Genomic DNA, 20159 nt, shown 5'->3' with positions numbered 1-20159 from the left:
GAGGGAGAGCTTCGTCAGCACGAGGCGTGATGATGGTGATGATGATGCTACCGGAACAGGGCTTCGCCTAAGCACCGCTACGATATGACCGAGGTGGATTATGGTGGAAGGGGGCACCGCACACGGCTAAGAGATCAATGATCAACTTGTGTGTCCATGGGGTGCCCACTCCCCCGTATATAAAGGAGTGGAGGAGGGGGAGGGGGCCGGCCTCCTAGGCGCGCCCCAAGGGGAGTCCTACTCCCACCGGGAGTAGGATTCCCCCTTCTCTAGTTGGATTAGGGGAGAAGGAAGGGGAAGGAAGGAGGAAGGAAAGGGGGGAACCCCCTCCCAATTCGGATTGGGCTTGGGGGGGGCACCCCTGCTTTACTCCCTTCTCCTCACTCCCACTATGGCCCAATAATGCCCATATACCTCCGGGGGGTTCCGGTAACCTCCCGGGTAAATGCCTGATCTCACCCGGAACCATTTCAATGTCCAAATATAGTCGTCCAATATATCGATCTTTATGTCTCGACCATTTCGAGACTCCTCGTCATGTCCGTGATCATATCCGGGACTCCGAACTACCTTCGGTACATCAAAACAAATAAACTCATAATATGATCATCATCGAACGTTAAGCGTGCGGAGCCTACGGGTTCGAGAACTATGTAGACATGACCGAGACACGTCTCCGGTCAATAACCAATAGCGGAACTTGGATGCTCATATTGGTTCCTACATATTCTACGAAGATCTTTATCGGTCAAACCGCATAATGATATACGTTGTTCCCTTTGTCATCGGTATGTTACTTGCCCGAGATTTGATCGTCGGTATCTCAATACCTATTTCAATCTCGTTGCCGGCAAGTCTCTTTACTCGTTCTGTAATGCTACATCCCGTAACTAACTCATTAGCTACATTGCTTGCAAGGCTTATAGTGATGTACATTACTGAGAGGGCCTAGAGATACCTATCCGACAATCCGAGTGACAAATCCTAATCTCGATCTATGCCAACTCAAAAAACACCATCGGAGACACCTGTAGAGCACCTTTATAATCACCCAGTTACGTTGTGACGTTTGGTAGCACACAAAGTGTTCCTCCGGTATTTGGGAGTTGCATGATCTCATAGTCATAGGAACATGTATAAGTTATGGAGAAAGCAATAGCAACAAACTAAACGATCATCGTGCTAAGCTAACGGATGGGTCAAGTCAATCACATCATTCTTTAATGATGTGATCCCGTTAATCAAATGGCAACTCATGTCTATGGTTAGGAAACTTAACCATCATTGATTCAACGAGCTAGTCAAGTAGAGGCATACTAGTGACACTATGTTTGTCTATGTATTCACACATGTACTAAGTTTCCGGTTAATACAATTCTAGCATGAATAATAAACATTTATCATGATATAAGCAAATATAAATAACTACTTTATTATTGCTTCTAGGGCATATTTCCTTCATTTACTCCGCTGGTTCTCTGTTTTTTTTGGTCGCCGCTCATTTGTGTTCTAGGGTGTTACTAGTTCTGTTGAGTTCTGCTTGATTTGAACAAGTTTGTGTTGGATTGCCCAGATCCCAGCTACAATTGATGACCCGTTGTTCGAGCGTGCTGCTGACGATTTGATGGTGATGTGTGAGCATGGGAATCCAGGGAGGAAATGTGTTGCATTTGAGGGGATAAGCACTGGGAGGAGGTTCATTACCTATGCCACGGAAGTAAGTATGAAGTTGTAGCTTTGCAGCAGTCGAATTCATCATCTAGGGTTCATAGTTACTGTTCATGTTCTAGGTTTCATAGTTACTATTCATGTTCTATTGAGTTACTCTGTTCTATTCTTGGGTTCATAGTCATTGTTGTATTGTTTATAGTAACTCTTCATTAACTGAATCAGGTAGATTGACTTAACTGAATCTTGTAGATTAAATTAACTGAATATGGTAGATTAACATAACCGAATCTAATCGATTAACTTAACTGAATATGATGGATTAAGCTAACTAAATCTGGTACATTAATGATAACCCACAAGTATAGGGGATCGCAACAGTTTTCGATAAGTAAGAGTGTCGAACCCAACGAGGAGCTAAAGGCAGAACAAATATTCCCTCAAGTTCTATCGACCACCGATACAACTCTACGCACGCTTGACATTCGCTTTACCTAGAACAAGTATGAAACTAGAAGTACTTTGTAGGTATTGTTGGATAGGTTTGCAAGATAATAAAGAGCATGTAAATAAAAAGTAGGGGCTGTTTAGATAAAGACACAACTAAATTAATTTTAGTAAAGAGCTTTTTGTTACGAGAAATTTATTTGTCCCTAGGCAATTGATAACTAGACCGGTAATCATTATTGCAATTTTATATGAGGGAGAGGCATAAGCTAACATACTTTCTCTACTTGGATCATATGCACTTATGATTGGAACTCTAGCAAGCATCCGCAACTACTAAAGATCATTAAGGTAAAACCCAACCATAGCATTAAAGCATCAAGTCCTCTTTATCCCATACGCAACAACCCCCTTACTCAGATTTGTGTTTCAGTCACTCACGCAACCCACTATAAGCGAATCATGAACGTATTGCAACACCCTACAGCGGGGATCCCTCACGCTTGCGCAACACGGAGAGCACCATAGGACAGCACCAATAATAAAACATGCAACTCAAACCAATCACGATCATCAAATAACCATTAGGACAAAACAGATCTACTCAAACATCATAGGATAGCCATACATCATTGGGAAATAATATATAGCGTTAAGCACCATGTTTAAGTATAGATTACAGCGGGTAAGAGAGAGGTTACCCCGCTGCATAGAGGGGGGAAGAGTTAGTGATGATGGCGGTGAAGTTGTTGGTGAAGATTGCGATGATGATGATGGCCCCCGGTGGCACTCCGGTGCCACCGGAAGCGAGGGGGAGAGGGCCCCCCTTCTTTTTCTTCTTCTTCTTCTTCTTCCTTGGCCTCCTCCCTAGATGGGAGAAGGGTTTCCCCTCTGGTCCTTGGCCTCCATGGCATGGGAGGGGCGAGAGCCCCTCCGAGATTGGATCTGTCTCCCTGTCTCTCTCTGTTTCCGCGTTCTCAGATTCTACCCTTTCACCGTTTCTTATATTCCCGGAGATCCGTAACTCCGATTGGGCTGAAATTTTAACACGATCTCTATCCGGATATTAGCTTTCTTGCGGCGAAAGAAGGGCATCAACCGCCTTACGGGGTGGCCACGAGGGTCAGGGGCGCGCCCCCTGCCTCGTGGGCCCCTCGAGCATCGTCTCGCGTTGATTTCACTTCCCAAAAATCACATATATTCCAAAAAAATCTGTCCGTTTTTATCTCGTTTGGACTCCGTTTGATATGGATTTTCTGCGAAACAAAAAACATGCAACAAACAGGAACTGGCACTAGGCACTGGATTAATATGTTAGTCCCAAAAATAGTATAAAAAGTTGCCAAAAGTATATGAAAGTTGTAGAATATTGGCATCGAACAATCAAAAATTATAGATACGACGGAGACGTATCAATTAACTTAATTGAATGTGGTACATTAACTTAAATGAATTTTTCTGTAACTAATTTAATCTGTAACTTCATTGCATATGGTACATTAACTTAATCTGTAACTAATGACTTAAAGTTTGAACTGATTTTTTCTGTTGCAGGGTGCTAATGATTGTGGATTAGTGCAGTGGGTGGATGAGGAGTGGCCAGATCATCTGCAGAATGCTCTTCATGAGCTGTGGCTTATGTATGAGGATAGCCAGCATAACAATAGGATGGCATGCCTAGAGCATTCATGTACTATACACAATCTCACACCACAGAAAAATAAGTTGCAGGAGACATATGAGAAGCTTGTTGAAGATGTGAACAACCTCCTGGATTCACAGGATAACCAGCCTGAGGTAAATCATGTGAATGATGCTGAGAACATTACAATCAGTGTGGAAAGCAGCATGGCAAAGGATGCTGAGATCAAAAAAAGGAAGGCTGCTCATGACCAGTTAAAGTTAATTCATGTAGCTCAAGCCACTGTCATTAGGAATTTGAAGTTCAATCATCTTAAAGAGAAGGAAAAGATGAGCTCTGATAAGAGGACTTTGGAGATTTGCTATGCCGACCTGAAGAAAGAGAAGGATGACCTGAAGAAAGAGAAGGATCAGGTGGGTGGTTGCATTGCTGAGCTGATGAAAGAGAAGGAGAAGTTGACCATGGAGAAGAGTACTCTTGCTTCCTGCATTGTTGAGCTCAAGACAGCAGGTGACAGTAACAATAGGAAGCTTCACGAGATTAAGGTTATTTGTGATGAAGACTAATTCTGTAGCACTCCACCAAGTTGAGTTGTTGCCTGACCATGTGGGTCATTGCCTTTTGTAATAGCTTTGGACTAAAGCTCGTAATGTGTTAAGTTTGACTGTGTTGAACTCTAGTAATTCTGTAGCACTGAACCTTCGTTTGTATGTTGTTTGTTGAATCTTTTAATTAAGATCAGTTTGTAGTGTTATTTAAGGGTTGGTTTGTGATGAATTATTGGCCTGTGAGGAATTATCAGTTTGTCATGTATTATTACTAAGTTGGGTCATTTGATGTGTTCTTTCATTTATGTTATGGTTTGTGATTAATGTTGTGTGAGGAAATTTTTGGCCCAATTAAGGTGAGACCTAGGTTGTGTTTTGGCCTAAACTCACTCATTTGTGGTTTTGTCAACCTCGATCCACCCCAAATGACCAACTTACTCATTTGGTGTTCTGTCGACCTCGATCCACCCCAAATGACCTAACTCACTCATTTGGGGTTTTGTCGACCTCGACCCACCCCAAATGACCTAACTCACTCATTTGGGGTTTTGTCGACCTCTAGCCACCCCCAAATGACCAAACTCACTCATTTGTGTTTTGTCGACCTCGATCCATCCCAAATGACCAAACTTACGCATTTGGTGTTTTGTCGACCTCGACCCACCCGAAATGACCAACTCACTCATTTCTGGTTTTGTCGACCTCGACCCACCCCAAATGACCAAACTCACTCGTTTGGTGTTTTGTCGACCTCGACCCACCCCAAATGACCAAATTCACCCATTTGGTGTTTTGTCGACCTCGATACACCCCAAATGACCTAACTCACTCATTTGTAGTTTTGTCGACCTCGACCCACCCCAAATGACCTAACTCACTCATTTGGTGTTTTGTCGACCTCGATCCACCCCAAATGACGTAACTCACTCATTTGTGGTTTTGTCGACCTCGACCCACCCCAAATGACCTAACTCACTCATGCATCAAAGTCTTGAACACAACAACAAGCATCATAAGAACCATCATCAACAACAGAGAAGCAAATCACCATAACAACCAACACTCATGCATAAAAATCTTGAAGCAATGATCATAACAAGCATCATAAGAATCATCATAAGAACCATCATCAACAACAATAGAGAAGCAATGATCATAAAAACTAGCACTCATGCATCATAGTCTTCAACACAACCATAAAATAGGTATCTTACAACCATAAATAGTTCAACATAACCATAAATAGTTCAACCATCACCAGTTCCAGAGTTCCAAACAGTACTGTGCCAACATAGGCAACATGGTTCATAATGTTTTTACCATCAGCAGGTCACCACAAATGTACCTGCTTCCCTTAGAACAATTGAACCACTCAGACATCTTAAAAGATGGTTTTCTGACTCTTCCAGTACCTGCTGGTCTTGGAGGCAAGAAGTTTTTCTTTTGCCTAGCAGCAACAGCAGTAGTAGAGGTACTTGGCCCAGCAGCTATAGAGGAACTAGGCCCAGCAGAAGATGCACTAGTAGTAGCTGCCCTTGGAGCTCTCCTAGATGCAAGAGGAGCTGATGGAGCTTTGCTTGCAGCTGGTGTATCTCTTGTGGGTGACCTTGGAGCAGGAGGAGCTGATGGAGCTGTCCTTGGTACTGATGGTGTAGCTCTTGTTGGTGCCCTTGGAGCAGGAGGAGCTGATGGAGCTTTGGTTGGTGCTGTTGTTGTTGGTGCCCTTGGAATTGTCCTAGCTGATGCATCAACTCTTCTATTTTCCTGGAATTACAACATAGATAGATTACAAGATAAGAAACTTGCATAAACATAGAGAGATTACAAGATAGTCACAAAGTTACCATATGCTGGTCTTCTGATTGCCAGAGCTAGCTTAAGAGTCTTGTGGAAGTTAGTGTACCTATGCCCAGCCAGGTTGCAATTGCTACAAGTGATTGTGCCCATCCTAGAAGTATCCTTGGGAGCTGGCTTCTCAAACCTACTCTTCCTCCTCTTAGTTTGTTTCTGTCCTGGCTTTTCTTTGAAAACTGGTGGCTCTATGTCAGGGGTACCAGTCTTTCCATAGATCAGGCCTAGGCACAGGGTAAACTACTACACTGTAGGCTGCTTGGTACATGGGTTTCTTGAAAAAAACATTGCAACATCGTCTGGATGTAATTTTGCCTTGTTGATTGCAGAAACTGAATGATTGCAAGGAACCCCTATCATGTCCCATTTCCTACAACCACATGTGTGTGCTTGCAAATTAATTGCAAGGATGTGCCCTCAAATGCTTTGTTGTAACAATGCATCTACTTTCTGGATTGGTATCCAATACAGCTTGGAGGTAATCCCTTATCCTTGTATACTGTGCCTTTTGATCTCCTTGGACCACACTCTTAGCAACTTTCCTTGCTCTGTAGGCCATGTGAATGGACACTTCTATGCCATGTTTCTGCTTCAAATTCTCAATTATGGATTGGACTGGTGTGTTAATGTCTGCCCTCAACTGTTGCTCACACTCATGTGCCAACCACTTGGCAGTTACTTTGGTGCTCTCTCCTACTGCAGCACAATTGTGGTACAGGTTCATTTTCTTTATGCAAAATGTCTTCTCATGTGTTATCCGAGAGGCTACAATGAAAAAAGGACACTCTGCACTACTGCAAACTGCAATAACCCTATCAGACCAATTCCTATGAAAGGAATAGTTTCTATTCTGTGAGATGTGGAATGTTTGAAGTGCCCTCCTGAATTGGCTCACATCTAGGAAACATAGTTTCTTCACAAATTGCTCCTGTGCGTTCTCTCTCTTCTCATCATACCAAACCGTTGGTTTCTTCTTCTTGGCCCTACTCTTCCTACCACCTGGAATCTTAAAAGCTGGTGCCTGAGCCCCATCATTGTCTTCCTAGCTTAAGTCACCTGGATTGCTCTCCTCATCAGAGGAAGGGTACCAGTCCTCTTCTATAATTTGATCTAAACTTGCATGAGATCTGGTTGTTGGCCCCTTTCTCTTACTGCCTCCTGTGCTGCTTCCTCCTGTAGTGTTTCCTCCTATGCTGCTATTCACTGCTGCCTCCTGCTCTGCTGCTTCATCAACTCCCTCCTCCTCATCTGGTTCATATAGCTCTTCAACATCTGTGTCACCTTCAAAGTGGTTGAGTGGATCATGTCTATGCCTCTTCATTGCCTGTAGCCTAGCAATTATATCCTCATCTGCTGGAATCTCACTATCAGTATCACTGTCGGTACAATCTTCAGCAAGCAACTCTGGAAGTTTCCTTTTAGCTGCTATGTATTTCTCTTTTCTTTTCTTATTGCTCTTGAACTTCTCAATCTATTTATTCCTATTCTCCTCCATCTGTTGCTCTATTTGCTCTTGCTCCTGATCAATGTCCATGAAATACTCATGCCTCTCCTCACCATTGTCCACTACAAATTCTGGTTCAATGCTATCATGTGTGTGCATGACCTGGACTGGCTCTGGCTGTGGCTTCACTGGACTAGGGAAAAGAACTCCAGATGTATCTATTTCATACACAAGTGGCACACCTATTTCAGACAAGGGAACCTGGTCTTCATACATAATGCCTCTGTTCAAATCAGCTAGTGTTGGAGCATCACTTCTCATTATTGTAATATTAACCACAGTTTTTCCTTTACTAGCTAGCTCATCCAACATCTCCTCCACCTTGTCATCATCTGTTAACTCTACCATTCCTGACACCCCAACACCTGGATCTCTGACATAATACATATAATCTCTACAAGAATAGCCTTCTACCTCTACAAGTGCAACTAGAATCCAGAAAGTTATGTCTGACAGGATTATATTTCTTTCCAAGTTATCTCTATCAAAGAAATGAAATCTGACTTCCCAGACTTCATCGTCCAAATTACAAACAAAATTACAGTAAACTATTCAGTAAAAAGTTACTTTAAATGTTATATTCAAAGTTCAGTTAAAAGATTATTTATAAATGCAGTTACAAGTTAAGTCAAATGTTCAGTTACAAGTTAAGTTAAATGCCAAAAAATTAACACTTCAGACAAATGTTCAGTTAACAGATAAGTTAACACTTCAGTAAAATTCAATTCACAAATGTTTAATTACTAATTCAACTAAAACAGTAAACTTAACACTTCAGTTAACTAAAAATTCAGACAAATGAGTAAACTAAACACTTCAGTTTGCTGAATATTCAAACAAATGTTCAATTAACAGATAATTTAACACTTCAGTAAGATGTTCAATTAACAAGTGTTCAGTTACTAGTTCAACTAAAACAGTAAACTTAACACTTCAATACCCTAAATATTCAGACAAATGTTCATTTAAATATTCAGACAAAATTTCTGTTAACATATATAAAGTTTTAGTTAACCCAAGAACACTAACGCAGGAACACTAGCCCTAGAACCCTAACACAGGAATAGTAGCCCTAGAACACTAACCCTACAACCCAACCGGACGAACACCGGCCCTAGAACCCTAACCCTAGAAACCTAAACTACAAACCCAATCTAGAAAAAAGAAAGAATGCGGATGCATTACTTACCAGACGCCACCGAACGAGGATGCCCAGTTTTGACTGCCCGTCAGATCTTCCTTCACAACTCGGGCGAACACGGCGGCCGCCGCAGATTCAACTGATAGGTTTGCCACCGGCAGTTGGGGAGGAAGCTGTGGCTGAGATGGATTTGTGCTACCACAGAACTCTAGTCAGCGCCACACCTAGCATCAGCAGCGCCTCCGTCGCGGGATTTCGCCGTCGCCATGAGTGGGAGTATGAAGGACGAAGAGAGAGTGCGGGCAAGATAGTGAGAGAGCTGGTGCGGTCAGGCGAGCCGACCGCGTCGGTTTGACCAGGTAGTGAGTAACGGCGCCGTCTGCCTCGCTATTACGCCATGTCACCTGTTTTGGGTCCCACCTCTCAGAAACACCCTCAAAGGCTGCAAATCAAGCGATCAGTGCTTTTTGCAAAAGGTTTACCGAATGCGCTGTGCTTTTTGCAAATGATTAGGGACCTGGTGGTTTTCTGCAGAAGAAGCCCCAAATGTGGTGGTTTTTTGCAATTAACTCCGGCGTGAGAGAAAACCCTAATCAACGGATCGAGAAGAAGACTATCTAGGGAAGCTGGTCAACACGATAGGCGGACGAACCCTAGGTACGGGCGGCGCGGCCGCCGGCGGCGGTCATGGAGGCTGACCTCCACGGGGGCGGCGCGCGGAGCGGAAGCAGGGGACGGCGGCCAGGGTTTGGATCGGTTAGGCTGATACCATGTTAGGAGGGAGAGAGAGATTGGCGGAATATTTGTTGTTTTGCTTGAGCTTCGTGGGCATATATATAGGAGTACAATGACCAACTTGGAGTACAAGACAAGGCAGGAACAAATCCTAGTCTATCATATACTTCCTAATATACATTATACTCAACACTTGGACTTGCAACTCTCGGAGCCTAACCCTTTACATTAACTTAAAAAACTTGCAACCGGCTACAAATTGCACAATCATGCAATTAACTAGTTAAAAGTTGGTAGTACCCTAACTCTCACACGAGGAGGTTCTTTGCCCTTCCATTCCATGGAGTGGTACTCGTACTCAAGTTCAGATGATCAACAGCAGCGAACCACACCATGCATCAGCTCCCAAAAAAATTCCTCTCAACAACTTTTTCTGAGACTAACTGGCTGATGGTATGACTGATTTGATTTACCTTTTTTTTGAGACAATTTGATTTACCTAACTGTTAGCGAGGTGGGCGAGGCGGGCCGGCCTACACCTTGATAAAAGTATGATACGGGCTCTGCACAGCCCGGCCCGCGAGCGCGGCATGGAGCTTCATGTCCTTGAGGGCAGGGTCCTCGAGGAGCAGCACCTTATCCTTGTCCCTCACCCCAACCATGTGGAGGTGGTCGCTGTCCTCCTTCTCCTTGCCCCTGAAGAGCAGCCTCTGCTCCCTCGGCTCCAGCCCCGTTACCATGGACACTACCACCTTCAGCTCACCTGCACAAATAAATTTCAAAACACATATTAGACCTTGATCAACTCCGCCTATGTTGTCTCAACATAGCCGGTCCCAAGCCCGGGTAAAGGAGGAGGGTTGGGATAGTCTTGGCGAGCCAACGTAAAAACTCAGCCACTCTTATGGAGATGAAACCCAAAAGATTTTCGTTGGGGCGTAACCCTCTCAGCGACGCGCTACATCGGAACCCGGGTGTGGTGGAAAATGGGCAATGGCCGGGCCGTCACCCTAAAGGTGGCACGCTGTATCTTGATCCGGATACAGTGGCAAGTGAGCGAGGATCGGGTCGTCGCATCCTTAGTGGCGCTCTACATCGGTGCCCGGATGTAGTGGAAAATGGGCAAGGGTCTTCGCATTTGACTCGACGAGTGCGAAGGGTAAGGAAGCTAGCCGAGCCTAGGAGGATTCGCTTAGGTAGCTGGAACGTAGGGTCTCTGACAGGGAAGCTTCGGGAGCTAGTTGATGCAGCGGTGAGGAGAGGTGTTGATATCCTTTGCGTCCAAGAAACCAAATGGAGAGGACAGAAGGTGAAGGAGGTGGAGGATACCGGCTTCAAGCTGTGGTACACAGGGACGGCTGCAAACAGAAATGGCGTAGGCATCTTAATCAACAAGAGCCTCAAGTATGGAGTGGTAGATGTCAAGAGACATGGGGACCGGATTATCCTGGTCAAGCTGGTAGTTGAGGACTTGGTTCTCAGTGTTATCAGCGCGTATGCCCCGCAAGTAGGCCACAATGAGAACACCAAGAGGGAGTTCTGGGAAGGCCTGGAAGACATGGTTAGGAGTGTACCGATTGGTGAGAAGCTCTTCATAGGAGGAGACCTCAATGGCCACGTGGGTACATCTAAGACAGGTTTTGCAGGGCGCACGGGGGCTTTGGCTATGGCATCAGGAATCAAGAAGGAGAAGATGTCTTAAGCTTTGCTCTAGCCTACAACATGATTGTAGCTAACACCCTCTTTAGAAAGAGAGAATCACATCTGGTGACTTTTAGTAGTGGCCAACACTCTAGCCAGATTGATTTCATCCTCTCGAGAAGAGAAGATAGGCGTGCGTGCCTAGACTATAAGGTGATACCTGGAGAGAGTGTTGTACCCCAGCATAAGCTGGTGGTTGCTGACTTCCGCTTTCGGATTCGTGTCCAGCGGGATAAGCGTGCCAAAGTTGCTAGAACGAAGTGGTGGAAGCTCAAGGGGGAGGTAGCTCTAGCGTTCAAGGAGAGGGTCATTAAGGAGGGCCCTTGGGAGGAAGGAGGAGATGCGAACAATGTGTGGACGAAGATGGCGACTTGCATTCGTAAGGTGGCCTCGGAGGAGCTTGGAGTGTCCAGGGGGAGGAGAAGCGAAGATAAGGATACCTGGTGGTGGAATGATGATGTCCAGAAGGCGATTAAAGAGAAGAAAGATTGCTTCAAACGCCTATACCTGGATAGGAGTGCAGACAACACAGAGAAGTACAAGATGACGAAGAAGGCCACAAAGCGAGCTGTTGGTGAAGCAAGGGGTCGGGCATATGAGGACCTCTACCAACAGTTAGGCACGAAGGAAGGTGAAAGGGACATCTATAAGATGGCCAAGATCCGAGAGAGGAGGACGAGGGATATTGGCCAAGTCAAATGTATCAAGGACGGAGCAGGCCAACTCTTGGTGAAGGACGAGGAGATTAAGCATAGATGGCGGGAGTACTTCGACAAGCTGTTCAATGGGGAGAATGAGAGTTCTACCATTAAACTGGACGACTCCTTTGATGAGACCAGCATGCGTTTTGTGCAGCGAATCCAGGAGTCTGAGGTCAAGGAGGCTTTAAAAGGGATGAAAGGAGGCAAGGCCATGGGCCCTGATTGTATTCCCATTGAGGTGTGGAAAGGTCTCGGGGACATAGCGATAGGATGGCTAACCAAGCTTTTCAACCTCATTTTTCGGGCAAACAAGATGCCAGAAGAATGGAGACGGGGTATATTAGTACCAATCTTCAAGAACAAGGGGGATGTTCAGAGTTGTACTAATTACCATGGAATTAAGCTGATGAGCCATACAATGAAGCTATGGGAGAGAGTCATTGAGCACCGCTTAAGAAGAATGACAAGCGTGACCAAAAATCAGTTTGGTTTCATGCCTGGAAGGTCGACCATGGAAGCCATTTTCTTGGTACGACAACTTATGGAGAGATATAGGGAGCAAAAGAAGGACTTGCATATGGTGTTCATTGACTTGGAGAAGGCCTATGATAAGATACCGCGGAATGTCATGTGGTGGGCCTTGGAGAAACACAAAGTCCCAGCAAAGTACATTACCCTCATCAAGGACATGTACGATAATGTTGTGACAAGTGTTCGAACAAGTGATGTCGACACTGATGACTTCCCGATTAAGATAGGACTGCATTAGGGGTCAGCTTTGAGCCCTTATCTTTTTGCATTGGTGATGGATGAGGTCACAAGGGATATACAAGGAGATATCCCATGGTGTATGCTCTTTGCGGATGATGTGGTGCTAGTTGACGATAGTCGGACGGGGGTAAATAGGAAGTTAGAGTTATGGAGACAAACCTTGGAATCGAAAGGGTTTAGGCTTAGTAGAACTAAAACCGAGTACATGATGTGCGGTTTCAGTACTACTAGGTGTGAGGAGGAGGTTAGCCTTGATGGCCAGGTGGTACCTCAGAAGGACACCTTTCGATATTTGGGGTCAATGCTGCAGGAGGATGGGGGTATTGATGAAGATGTGAACCATCGAATCAAAGCCGGATGGATGAAGTGGCGCCAAGCTTCTGGCATTCTCTGTGACAAGAGAGTGCCACAAAAGCTAAAAGGCAAGTTCTACAGGACGGCGGTTCGACCCGCAATGTTGTATGGTGCTGAGTGTTGGCCGACTAAAAGGCGACATGTTCAACAGTTAGGTATGGCGGAGATGCGTATGTTGAGATGGATGTGTGGCCACACGAGGAAGGATCGAGTCCGGAATGATGATATACGAGATAGAGTTGGGGTAGCACCAATTGAAGAGAAGCTTGTCCAACATCGTCTGAGATGGTTTGGGCATATTCAGCGCAGGCCTCCAGAAGCTCCGGTGCATAGTGGACGGCTAAAGCGTGCGGAGAATGTCAAGAGAGTGCGGGGTAGACCGAATTTGACATGGGAGGAGTCCGTTAAGAGAGACCTGAAGGATTGGAGTATCACCAAAGAGCTAGCTATGGACAGGGGTGCGTGGAAGCTTGCTATCCATGTGCGAGAGCCATGAGTTGGTTGCGAGATCTTATGGGTTTCATCTCTAGCCTACCCCAACTTGTTTGGGACTAAAGTCTTTGTTGTTGTTGTTTTGTATATTAGACCTTGATCCAATAAAGTGTACTTGGTTTATATTCAGTGATTGCTTTGTATTACTCCCTCTGTCCCAAAATATAAGAACGTTTTTTACACTATACTAGTGTAAAAAACGTTTTTATATTTTGAGATGGAGGGAGTAGCAAACAAGGTGGAGGAAATTTGCACTCAGGTTCCTACTCTGAACCATCGTGTGTACATTATTTAGTGATAAAAACACAATGAGCTTATGCTTTGTAGTAAAAAACTCTGAACGATCGTGTGCACGCTGTCACAGCAGGAAGCCTGCCACATTGCAAGTCGTTGTTCAGACATGTCCGTGCATTTTCTTGAAAAACAATTTCAAGGACAACTCCATGATTTAGTAAGGAGAGGGTGGAGCTGTGAGGAAGGAGAGGGTGGCATAACACTGATCCTTGTCATCAGTTGTTTTATTACAGAAGCAAGGAGGAGACCTTGCTAATGGACATGCATATCTCCCAAGTGATATCTCCACATCAGTATTCAGTAATACTATACACAAGACGGAACTAGCCAGCTAGGCACCATAGTTGCTGTGAATCTACATGTACTACTACATGTTCTTGTAAAAATGCTCCTTAACTAGTTTCAGTGTTCAGTGAGACGTTGCACAAGATGGAAGTACTGTGAATCTACATGTACATGTTCGCAAAATAAAAATAAATCTACATGTACAGACTGGTTGCACAGTGAAACAACTGAACTAGCATTGTTGAACTTGTCTGAAAATTCGAAGTTTATCGTGCCTAACACAAGTGAATCATGTAAGGGAGTGCCATTGTGCATGGATGCCACACCCACGATCACTCCTCAAGCTTTTATCGTGCGTAAGCTTGGGGTATATTCATTCAACTTTGACGACATAAAGATGTGCTTAGTACTTTAGTATGTGAGGGAAGCCCCGAAAGGAATCATGACCAAATGAACCACCTTCCAAGAACACATACATTCTACTATAATCACACACTAGTCACATTCATATATTCTCAAAAAAATATCAAATCAGCTTTGCAAAGACTAGAGTACTCACCAAAGGTGCTGGTGGCTCCAATGGAGACCTCGTGCCAGGAGTAGCCGGTGGCCACCCTGACGGTGATGATCTCGACGTCCCCCCTCCCGTCCCTCCTCTGCACCAGCATGCCCCCCGGCCGCACCTCCCACTCGATCTCCCCGCTGCCGCCGCCACCACGGATGCCACCGGAGGCATCGCTGCCGTTGTCGCTGCTGCTCCTGCTGCTGCAGCTGCTACTAGACCTGCTGATCTTGGAGGAGCTCCTCCTGAAGAGCCTCTTGGGGTTGGGGCACCTCAGCTTCATCATCGTCGTAAATTGGATGGCTCTGCTGTTGTTCCTTGCAGTTGGTGTTGAGGCAGTTAAGCTGGTGGTTTTTTTTTGGAAAAGGGGCGCAGCCCGGCCTCTGCATCAGAAAGAAGTTATAGGAACAGGGCTTTGTTGTGTATATATAGGAGGCGAGCTAGGTATAGGGATCAAAGGCGTCAACGTAGGGGACACTGCGACAGGCGAACTTGGCACAGTCCAAACTCCAAAGCCGCAAGAGCTTGCGAAAGTGTTCCTCGACAGAAGAGAAAGTGAAGGAAAAGTGAAAGTGCGATGGAGAGCGTCCATGAAGCCACGCCGCTGACACGCGGGCCCGTGTCGACTCAACATCGTCACAAGATCGTTTCAGACGGCCAATGACAAGCGGGCCCCAACGAAATGTGATTTTATGCAGATATCAATTTATCCTTACCACAGCGCCGCCACCCCTCGAGTCTCCTCCTCCCCTCGCCGCCGTCCACAGCGCCGTCGGGCGAAGCCTGGCCGGCTGGGTGGCGGCGGGGCTTCTCCCCATCCTCTCCGTCTTGGCTGGCGCGGGACAGCGGGATCCAGAGGAACGCCGGGCGAACGTGGGGTCCGGTGGCGCGGCGGGCGGGTCTCCCATCGGCGTCGTGCGCGGCGCGGCGGTGGCGACCTGTGTGTTGTGAGGTGGTGGCTGCGTTGGCCTGAACGGTGGTCGCGGGTGCCGCCGGATCCAGATCGGATCCATCTGGATCCTATCTTCGGACTCCGTCGGCCGCCGCGGGGTGGTGATGATCGTCGCTGGCCACGTCGGATCGTTGGATTCGGCGTCTGGAGATCTACAGGAGTTCTTCTCGATCCTCCTTTCTGGTGGGTTGAGCCCCATGGCTCTTTCATCTTCGCATGTTTCGGATCGTGGCTTGCCGGATCCGGAGTACACGGAGGTTTGGTGGCATAGGATGGGGACCGGAGGAAACTTTGGTCGGTGTGTTTAGCCCGGCATCGGCGACGTCACTTGACGCCGTTACCCTTCCTGGAGGCGAAGCCGAGGTCCCCCCTATCCACTCCTGAACCCTTCCTGGACGAAAGTCCAAAATTCAGTCTGGATTGGACGGTGGCGGCGTCCTGCGCGTCGTATCCTCCATGGAGGCGCCATCTTGGGAGGAGTTGTTCGGGAGAGAGATGTTGTGGATGGTGGGCTCCGAGTAGCTCCAGCAGTGGCGATGGTGCGGAGGTTGCTAGGTGGTGCGGCGTTGTATCTACCGCGTCACTGGCGACGAGTGTTGGCGGCATGGTGCAGCTGCATTTCGATGACGGATGCGGTTGGATGGACGAGCGCAGGGTGGTCGAGCTGTCTGGCGCCATGGTGGCGTCGACGGCAGGCCTGGCAAGGTCTGTGCGTCAGTGCCTGCTCTGAAGATGGATCGGTGGAAGAAGGCGGCGGTAGCCTCGGTGAGTGCGCCGGACCGGTGTGTGACCCAGTCCCGGTATGTGGCTAGGATGGGGCATCCGGCATTAGATGTTAGGATTTGGTGTGATGTCTGTTTGGTATTAGGCTCGGACATTCGGCACCACTGCATCAAGGGGATAGGAGTAGCGACAGATGTTGTCTAGATGGTGGCTTCAGGCTCACTGATGTACTACTTTGTAAGGTTTTTTGTGCTTAATAATTAATAAAGTGGCCGTATGCATCGTCGAGATGCAGAGGCCGGGGATGCATCCTCCTTCTCTAAAAAAATAAAAAAAAATCAATTTATCCTTACCACCGGCACTCTATCCCTGGAGTTAGAGCCATAGTGTCAAGTGCTCAAGTATCTCTCAGTCACAGGGCATATGATCTAGCCCTACTTTGATTTTCTTTGAATGTGCGTGTTCACGTCAAAGTGGTCAACCGGATTTGGCCACTGCTTTGTAACCTTTTTTTTAAATGGAGGTAAACCCCTGCCTCATGCGGCCCTTTTATTAAAAATCTAGAAAGTATTTTTGAAAGGTCTTACAGCTCGTAAACGAAGCAAAATCAAAGCATATAAATCTGAAAAAATAAAAAAGGCCTAAAAACAACCGAAAAACCTAAAGTGAGTGAAATGTTTTGGGAGTTGCAAAATGGTCATGCATGCATATGGTTGGATTGTACTCCCTCTATTCGTAAATACTCACTCTGTCCGAAAAACTTGTCCCTAAGCTTGTCCCTTAAATGGATGTATCTAGCACCAATGCTAGATATATCCATTTAAAAGACAAGCTTGGAACAAGCTTTTTCGAACGGAGAAAGTATTTATCTTTTTAGAGATTTCAAATGGACTATCGCATACAGATGTATATAGACATATTTTAGAGTGTAGATTTATTTATTTTGCTTCGTATGTAGTCATTTATTGAAATATTTAGAAAGACAAATATTTAAAAACGAAGCGCGCCGCTCAGTTACTGACGTCAAGAAGACTTTGGCTGATACCACGACGTCGAGTGCCCATAATTGTTCCCGCGTACTTGGTTAGTGCGTAATATGGCCATTGGCACATATTATGTTATCACCTCTCATTAATTACTTGCCACATAAGAAAAAGTTTCTTAGAATGCGCTATGTTACTAGCTAAGTTACTCCCACTATGACTAGTCTTAAACCTGTTCCTACCTATAGGCTATAGCTAGGTATAGTATTAGTAGTATTTGGTTGGATTCTCATGTTTTGGAGCGTCTAGCGGTGGTTAGGGCGGCATGTGGGGCTTCAAGTAGGTACTTCCTCCGTCCAAAAATACTTGTCATCAAAATGAATAAAAAGTGATGTATCTAGATGTATTTTAGTTTTAAATACATTTCTTTTCATCCATTTTGATGACAAGAATTTTCGGACGAAGGGAGTATATTATTAGGGTTTGGACCTTGGAATTGTCCAAAACATCTGTTCTGATAATTGTGTGTCATTCACTTATAAGCGTAAAGGTATAGCTCGGCTTGCTTGCACTGAACAAAACAAAGATAATATGTACTGATAAGCAAATTAATTTATCTATGCAAGTCAATTGAGATTCTGAGCTTATAACAATCTTTTTTTAAGGAAGGGAAATATCATCTTGACCTCCTAAAAAAACATAATATCATCTTGAGAAAGGAAGAATAGTATGGTTAACGAAAGGTACTTCACGGTTGGTTCTGACAATGAAAAACTAACGGCATTCCCCTAGCAACGAGAGAAATTCTAGTTCTTTAAGATGAGTCATCAGCATTGCACACCTCACATGGATTAGGGGCTTTGGATTGGTTAGTCCAAAAGCAGGTGCCCTGGCCCAGGTTTTTTTTTCTTTGGAAAAGAAGAATCACCCCAATCTCTACATAGATTGATGCATGCGGCCATATTATTAAAAAGATATCCAAAAGATTTTCGTTGTAGTACAAGCTCGCTCAAAGCTTCAAAAATAAATGAAAAAGAAGACAAAAGTTGCCCCAACCATCAAAAATAGGTCGAGATTACTAAACATTTAGCCTATTATTCGACCGTCATCCAACCCGGTTGTAGATATACCGAGCTACCATCTCTCAACGGGTAATCCAAAAGCTTCCTACCTTCTGTAGGAGTGAGTAATGATGAAATCCAAATAGTGACCCTGCCTCAGGTATGAAACTGAAGAAATTAATTACCAACCTTAATAAAACACACCCCCCGGACAGAATCAAACTAGCTCGACGCATGCAAAGACCCAATTGCACATCTAGCTAGTAGAAGGCGACATCGATCGATCCTAAAGAGCAGATCGATTATCACCTAACTCATCAACACGCATGCACTAGCATCTTTCCGATTTCTGTCCTACGTGATATAGTTACCGTACTACTAGCTTCCAAGGATCGCCTCCACCAACCACATGCATGTGGTCTACAGAACGATCGATCGAACGTGTGCAGGATATACTAACTAAAAACGATGCTCTTTGGTTTGTCCTGGTGCCTCGAAATCTGCATTATCCCCGAGCTAAGCTTCTGTCTCCATGACACGGAGGCTCCCAAGCCACATGCGCGCGGGCGGCGCCTGCCATTGATTCGGATTCCCCGGCCCGTCGTGTGCGGCGGCGATCTTGGCTGGTGGCTCCATCCACCTGATGAGGATATCGCGCCACGCAGGTATGTTGATCCTTGTGATGCATGTCCCTCTGAGATTATAGAAGTGTAGAAAATAGTAGCGCAGATGGTTAGCCGCACACTGGATTGGATTGTATCAATAGCCGCAGATGAAGGGGAAGGTTAAATTCTATATTTGGTTGCTCCTGCAGAATAGAAATTGGATGGCAGATCGGCTGTTGGCCAAAAGTTGGGCACACAATGATAGGTGCAGTCTCTGCGAGCAAGAGATAGAAATAGCTGAACACCTAATTAACACTGCGATGTTGTTTTGCAAAGGAGACCTGGTTCCTCTTCCAGGGATCAAATCACACAATGTGTGAGACCCCATCTTCGGCCAGCTCTATTGGGATTGGTGGACCAAACTCTGTTCCGGTCGCGGTAATGCTTGGTGCCATGATCAGGGATGATGTAAAATTGTTTTATGATGCGAGTCGCGTGGCGGGAACGGCTATAACTTAAGGGTCTGTTTGGTTTACAGCCTAAGGTTGCCACGTCTAACCTTAGTCATGCCATAACATCTTAGGCATGTGTTTGGTTTGTTGTCACACTTTTCTAACTACATGGTCCATATGTCATAGGTTCAATTTTTTGCCAAATCTTGCCACACTTGTGGTGGCCATTTTGTTAGCCACACTTTTTGTGGCAGCCAAACTTTGCCTAAGCTTAGTTATGGCAAAGTTAGTCATGAAGCAAACAGACTCTAAGCGCCGCTTTACATACAGTGTGCGTCGAGTTTTATATGAATGGGTGTGTCTAAAACCTGGGATCTGTCCTGGTTTCGGTTTTGTAAATGTTAAACCTCATTTTCTCCTATAATGCAAAGGCGGACCTGCTGCTATTCCCGTCAAAAGTCAAAGCTCTGTCGTAGGTGCTATCAAGGATTCAAGGTCGTTGAGTTGCATGGTGACTCACATTTTTGGGCTGGCCTAATGATGTCAAAGAAACATTTCTTTCGTTTTGGGTCTTTCACAATAAAGGATGATGCGGAGATTCATTTCTGGGAAGACATCTGGATAGGCAATGGCGGCCCCAGTGAGCAGTATCCAGCCTCATATAACATTGCTCGCAAAAAGAATAAT

At 45.5% G+C, this 20159-nt stretch overlaps 2 protein-coding genes across 2 annotated transcripts; one reads left to right on the top strand and one right to left on the bottom strand.

Annotated features, from left to right (window-relative positions):
* The first annotated feature begins 1579 nt into the window (after positions 1 to 1579).
* Positions 1580 to 4323, top strand: LOC125531474 (uncharacterized). Its single transcript, XM_048695866.2, has 2 exons — positions 1580 to 1717; positions 3670 to 4323. The coding sequence occupies exons 1-2, from the start codon at positions 1625 to 1627 to the stop codon at positions 4321 to 4323; spliced, it is 747 nt and encodes a 248-aa protein (XP_048551823.2). The 5' UTR covers positions 1580 to 1624.
* Positions 4324 to 10069: 5746 nt separating this feature from the next.
* Positions 10070 to 15010, bottom strand: LOC147985917 (BAG family molecular chaperone regulator 3-like). The gene is made up of 2 exons (XM_087539958.1): positions 14694 to 15010; positions 10070 to 10299 (listed from the first exon to the last, which is right to left on the bottom strand). Exons 1-2 carry the CDS (start codon positions 14980 to 14982, stop codon positions 10070 to 10072), a joined length of 519 nt encoding a protein of 172 aa, XP_087396084.1. The 5' UTR covers positions 14983 to 15010.
* Between the last annotated feature and the right edge of the window lie 5149 nt (positions 15011 to 20159).

This window comes from Triticum urartu, chromosome 2A (genome assembly GCF_056163025.1).
Source record: "Triticum urartu cultivar PI428250 chromosome 2A, HENAU_Tu73, whole genome shotgun sequence".
NCBI classification, from domain to species: Eukaryota; Viridiplantae; Streptophyta; class Magnoliopsida; order Poales; family Poaceae; genus Triticum; species Triticum urartu.
The sequence above is the reverse complement of the archived record's forward strand: the minus strand, read 5'-3'. Positions and strand labels throughout refer to the sequence as shown.

Coding starts and splice junctions, on each gene's coding strand:
- LOC125531474 (XM_048695866.2), top strand. CDS start 1,625: ATGGTGATGTGTGAGCATGGGAATCCAGGGAGGAAATGTGTTGCATTT. Junction 1,718..3,669: donor TCATTACCTATGCCACGGAA/GTAAGTATGAAG, acceptor TTTCTGTTGCAG/GGTGCTAATGATTGTGGATT.
- LOC147985917 (XM_087539958.1), bottom strand. CDS start 14,982: ATGATGAAGCTGAGGTGCCCCAACCCCAAGAGGCTCTTCAGGAGGAGC. Junction 10,300..14,693: donor TGGAGCCACCAGCACCTTTG/GTGAGTACTCTA, acceptor TTATTTGTGCAG/GTGAGCTGAAGGTGGTAGTG.